At 42.1% G+C, this 6000-nt stretch overlaps 1 protein-coding gene across 1 annotated transcript in view; it reads left to right on the forward strand.

Moving 5' to 3' along the window:
- Positions 1 to 5717, forward strand: part of LOC110592052 (aldehyde oxidase) — a 74087-nt gene extending 68370 nt beyond the window's left edge. Inside the window, exons 33-36 of the mRNA XM_044913618.1 lie at positions 912 to 977; positions 2756 to 2944; positions 3883 to 4050; positions 5012 to 5717. Coding sequence (XP_044769553.1) covers positions 912 to 977; positions 2756 to 2944; positions 3883 to 4050; positions 5012 to 5062 — 474 coding nt within the window. The 3' untranslated portion in view covers positions 5063 to 5717. The remainder of the gene's footprint in view (positions 1 to 911; positions 978 to 2755; positions 2945 to 3882; positions 4051 to 5011) is intronic.
- Positions 5718 to 6000: the final 283 nt, after the last annotated feature.

Here is a 6000-nt window from a genome sequence, read left to right on the forward strand (position 1 = left end):
GAGAGCACCTCCCCTCACCAGTAATGGAGGCCATGGGTCTGCCGGAAGGCCAGCCTTGCTGAACGGTGTCACAGAGAACTTTACATTTCATCATGTCCTTAAAGAAGAAAGGTGTTTTATTATTTTATTGTAATAAAACATTCTGGATCACTCTCTAATTTTCTTAAGAAAAATGTTAGATGAAAGTCCCAAATCAAATAAGAAAACTCTTGGGTTTCCTTTGTTCCATTAATAGTTATAAATAGAATCTATTTGTCATGGCAGACGTCATTATGTCAAGTAAAAGAAGGTACAGACTTGCTGGAGAGCAAAGGTGTTGCCAGTAACCTGGCTGGGCCTGCCATAGTCCTCATTTGTAGCTTATCAGGAACTTTTGGTCACCAAGTTGTGCTTTAGATTTATCTTTCCTCTGCTCTCAAAATGAAGAATCTACAATAGCAGATAACAGTTTCGGAGACTTTTTGGCTGATGCACCCTGAGTTCTGTGCTTCAGTCAATGTCACCCAGCCAGCTGGACTCTGGATGTTGGGTTGTATGGTAGCCACAGGGTTTTTCAACAAGGATCACGAGGACTGTAAACATTTTCTGTGTCATAGATTATGTCTGCTGCGCTGGGTTGAACTCAATAAGTTACGTCACTCAGCCGGAACAAAGTCAAATATTTTTCTCTCTTGTTGTTCCTGAAGGAAAAAAAAAAATCGGTGCTTAAGCTGGTTGAGTATGTGTATAATTTTGAAAGTTATAGATAGACTGGTGACCCAATAAAATTCTTTGTTGATTCTTTCTCCTGAAATGTATTGTGGCCCCAGGAAAGTCCTATACCAATGGCATCCTGGCAGGAACTGTTTCTCAGCCTTCTCTCCTACGTTGGACTCAGTAAAATAAACATTTTTGCTCTTTTTTATTACCAGAACATCAGAACAGACATCGTCATGGATGTTGGCTGCAGCATAAACCTAGCCCTTGACATAGGCCAGGTATGTGTACCTGCTTTGCCTCAACCCCATTTGTGAAAGCCAGAACCGCTGTGGGGGTCTGTAGGCAAAACATTCTACCCGGCTTATTCGTCATCGTAGTTTTCTACCCCTATTAAGTCAGAATCCATTCGTCAGGCCAGCCACAGAACTCAAATCTCTTACTGTTTAAAAAAGGGGAGGAAACAAAGAAGTTTTAAGTGGTTTCTGAAGAGACATGCGGTCTGTGACTGAGGAGCTTGAAGGAGGCAGAAGAAGCAAGCCTAGAGGTGTCAGATGTGCCCCTCACCTCTGGGATTAAAAGTAGACTGGAGGCTAAGTGTGAAGCCTTGGGCATACGATGGGCTCTAGCTTCGAGGAGTTTAAAGTCAGGTTGGGATAACATCAAACAATTACAGCAGTAGCCATTAATAATAGGTAGCCTGTTTTGCCCACAGTTATCTTTTATTTAAATTTAAAACCTAACATAATAAAATAGAATAAAAGTAAATAAATAAATGTGAAATAATTGACAAGACTAAAAAATCACCAGCTGTGTTACCTAAGTATTCAACTGGCTAGTGTTTCTTGGAAACACAGAAAATTTGCCAACACTGACGCTGCATTTCCACAAGGAAAAGTCAGTTGGCTCCCTTGTTTAAGAGAAGCATGTACTCTGTGATTCTAGGAGTCAGGACTCACCTGGAAGCTTCACTCACGTTCCTCACCTGTCTCCTACCTGTGGGCAATTCAGCTTACTACCCGCAGCTCAGAACATAATTGGCGGTACTCTCCAATCATGACACGTGTCATTGGAGAGTGGGAGGAATGGGTAGGTTGGAGAAGTCAAAACGGGCTTCAGGGAGGCCCCAGTTTAGGGAATGAACAGGAAAAGGCATTCTGGGTGGGAGGAGAGGGGAGAACCTAAAGACAGGAAATTCAGCCTACTCTGTGTTCAGGGCTAGTGGGGGGGCGGCGGAGGGGGTGCCGACAGTGGCGAGTGCCCGTGTGGCCTCTGTCAGTGGAATGGAAGGTGCGGCTGCAGGCAGAGACCAGAAGGGGCCAGGTCGGTGGAGGCGCCCCAGAGACAGGCGCCTGCCTTAGAAGGTGGAGGTGACATCGCCTGGCGCATGGTCTAGGCCTTTAAAAGGAAGATTCATCTAACATTGTGTTAGAGAAGAATCTCCCCGTAAACAGACACAAGGTAGGCCGGAGGGTGGGGTGGAGAAAACGGCACACCGAGGAGACCCAGAAGTCAGAAGATGTGTGGAAAGCCAATTTTGCCCACATGCTGACATCTAAGAATTGGAGCGTTTTAAAGCTGTGTAGGAAGCTTGGAGAGCACACAACACAGTTCATGTAACTAACAAGTGAGGAAAGGGGACAGGAATGAGAGGCCACGCCCACTTGCGAGCCAGGATTGTGATGAGGTGAGGGGACGCTCTGAGCCCTGTCAGTGTGCTGGGGGCTACGGACAGATCGGTCAGAGGGTTCCTTCTGGCTCATGGACCAAAAGAAGGAGGGCCTTTGGGCCACAGGCTATTTGAGGCCTCTTCTAGAGCTAGACTTTCACTGCCCAATTGAGATTCAAAGTCAACTTCTTTGACTTTGAACTGCGCACCGAATAAGATGTTCAAAAATGAGGTAAACTTCTAAGTAAGCTTTCAGAGACATCTTCCAGGACATGCTGCAAACTTCTTGTGCTGTGTTTTAAAAATTCAAATAAACAGCATGAAGTTGAAATGCTCCTGTTGGTTGTATTTTCTCATATATGGAAATTCTTTTCTTCCTGCCTCCCCCAGATTGAAGGTGCATTTATTCAAGGCATGGGACTTTATACAATCGAGGAGCTGCACTATTCTCCTCAGGGTGTCCTGTATACTCGTGGCCCAAACCAGTATAAAATCCCCACCATCTGTGACATCCCCGCAGAGTTGCACATTTCTCTACTGCCTCCGTCTCAAAGCTCCAATACCCTGTATTCATCGAAGGTAAGCTGTGCTTGATAAATAAATGAATGTTTATGTGATTTGTGGTATCTGTGCAGGGGGCTGGGGGAGGTGCCTTCATTTCTGTGTTGTTTGAGGTTTTTTTTTTTTTTTTTTTTTTTTTTTTTTTTTTTTTTTAAAGATTTTATTTATTTATTTGAGAGAGAGAATGAGATAGAGAGCATGAGAGGGGGGAGGGTCAGAGAGAGAGGCAGACTCCCTGCTGAGCAGGGAGCCCGACGTGGGACTCGATCCCAGGACTCCAGGATCATGACCTGAGCTGAAGGCAGTCGCTCAACCAACTGAGCCACCCAGGCGCCCTTGTTTGAGGTTTTTACCAGACTTATAGAAGAAAAGGCCCTATTAAACATTTTAATTTTAAATTAATTTAACATTGTTACAACTTTTTTTAAGTACTTCAAATTTTGGAGCCTAACATGAACTACTGTTACCATCAGGTTGTATCTGATTTTTTGTTTTGCAATAATCATCTCATACCTACGTCTGCTTTCTCCATTTGGCATCATTTCCTTAGGCAGGAATCCTAAGAATGAGAATACTAGGTTAAAGTATCAAATTACTTTTTTAAAAGAAAAAAGTTACATGTATAATAATATTTTATAGGGGCACCTGGGTGGCTCAGTTGGTTGGGCATCCGACTCTTGGTTCTGACTTAGTTTATGATCTCATGGGTTGTGGGATTGAGCCCCCCATTGGGCTCCACTCCCAGTGGAGAGTCTGCTTGAGGATTCTCTCCCTCTGCCCCTCCCCCCACACACATGTGCACACTCACTCTCTCTGTAAAATAAATAAATCTTGAGAAGTAATAACATTTTATATAGGCATCTATACACATGTTTACCTATAGATGCACATATACATATATACACATAGAGATACAAAGAGAGAGTCATAATCTGGTTGACTTGTTTCTCTTCAAGGGTCTAGGAGAGTCTGGGATATTCCTGGGATGTTCAGTGTTTTTTGCCATTCATGATGCGGTGAATGCAGCACGACAGGAGAGAGGCCTGTTTGGACCATTAAAGCTCAATAGTCCCCTGACCCCAGAGAAGATTAGAATGGCCTGTGAAGATAAGTTCACAAAAATGGTATGACCTGCTCATAAAATTCTGAATTTTTGTTCCCTGTCCTTGTAGTCAAGTTTTATTAACTCACCATGGTGTTTTTCCATGGAAGAAAAGGTGACAGGAATCCTGAGGGCATTTGAGCATGGGAAGAGTAGACTGACCCTTAGAGTGCAGTTTTTCATCAGCCTGGTCCTGCCTGCCCTACAAAGGGGCTCAGTTCTACACCACTTGAAAATGAAGGTTCATTGCTCTTTCATCAGTTACATGTTCCTCCTTGGTTTTGTTCCCTTCCCAGGATATATTGGTCAGGAATGGGAGTTCAGGAACTGTTCCCTGAACCTAAGACACCCAGGCCAAGAATATGGGCCACACCAACAGTCTGTCCCACTCTATCCAGTCAGATATTTGAGAAAGTACGTGTAATTCCTGATTTGAACTGTAGAGTGGGAAGGGCCCTTTCTGGCCCAAGCCCAAGAGCAGAATCCCTCATGCATCAACACCCCTGCAGAGCAAACATCTCAGCTCCCCTTTGTCACATTCACTGATGAGATTTTAACTGTGGGAGAAAGTCATGCTGTTGATATTGACCCCTCTGACTATATACAAGGTATTCCTTATACTGAAGGGAGAGCCCCTCCTACTCCTCCTCTCAGTGCTGGCTCTGTGTGGTACCCCTTACAGCTTGTCCCAAGCCCCATGAATCATCTCTTCACTATGGAGGAACACAGAGACTAATTCCACTTTTTATTTGTCCCCCTTCAAGTGTGAAATGATGACTCTTGAAGCTGCCCTGCCCTGCCTCACAGTCCTGTCCCAGATTCTTCCATACTGCTCATGCTGTCATTCTGAGACCTTGCTTTGTCCTGGTTGCCCTCTGGGTGGTTTTTATCCTGTTTTGTTTTGGTTTTTTTATTATGCTATTTTTCACCTGTCACAAATGTTTTCCAAGTTGCAAACGTCTACATTTGTTCTTTTATTCCAGATCCCAAAAGACAAACCTGGATCCTATGTTCCTTGGAATGTACCCATATGAATCAAATACAAACTTCTGGGGAAATGGGATGACTCTTCCACCATCACAGTCTATCCGGTCTTTATGCTTTAAGATGCTAGGTCTGAAAGATAAACGTTCATAGTTTAGAAACCATTTCACAGAGTATTGCTTTTATATGATGCTGATTTTAAATGTTCCATTTGGATTTTGATAGATATGCTTAAGCAATTTAGAAATCATATTTTAAATAGCACAAATACTAACTGGTTTCCTCTAGAAAATGGAATGGATATTCTCCATTACTTTGTTTCTTAAATCCATCCAGCTGAATGGAATAGAAGATGATGATTTGTATGTGATTCATATTTGGCTTGTATCCACCAACAGAAATTACACTGTCTAGTGAAAGGCAATTTTCTAAATAATTTTATTAGTAGTGTGAACTGTAAAGTTGTCATTTTCTCATATGTCCCCATTTGCTATCAGCCTCCTTTTATTGTCAAAATGGATCCAGGCACTGTATCCAAGCATCTGTGGGACTAAAGAAAAAAAAAAATGGATAAATTAGACTTCATCAAAACTGAAAACTTTTGTGCTTCAAAAGATACTACAAGAAATTGAAAGACAAACCACAGAATAGTAGAAAATATTTGCAAATCATATATCTAATAAAGATGTATTATGCAGGATATATTTTTAAAAGTCTTAAAACTCAGCAATAAAAAGATAAATAATGCAATTTAAAAATGGGCAAAGGAATTGAACAGACATTTCCACAAAGAAGATATATAAATGGCCAATAAGCACATAAAAAGATGCTTGAAGTCAATAGTCATTAAGGAAATGCAAATGAAAACCACAACGGAAACCATTTCATTCCCGCTAGGATGGCTATAATCAAAATGATGGATAATAGTAAGTGTTGGTAAGGATGTGGAGAAATTGGAACCCTTATCCATTGCCGGGAAGAATAAAAA

This window comes from Neomonachus schauinslandi, chromosome 3 (assembly GCF_002201575.2).
Source record: "Neomonachus schauinslandi chromosome 3, ASM220157v2, whole genome shotgun sequence".
In the NCBI taxonomy this organism is placed as follows: Eukaryota; Metazoa; Chordata; class Mammalia; order Carnivora; family Phocidae; genus Neomonachus; species Neomonachus schauinslandi.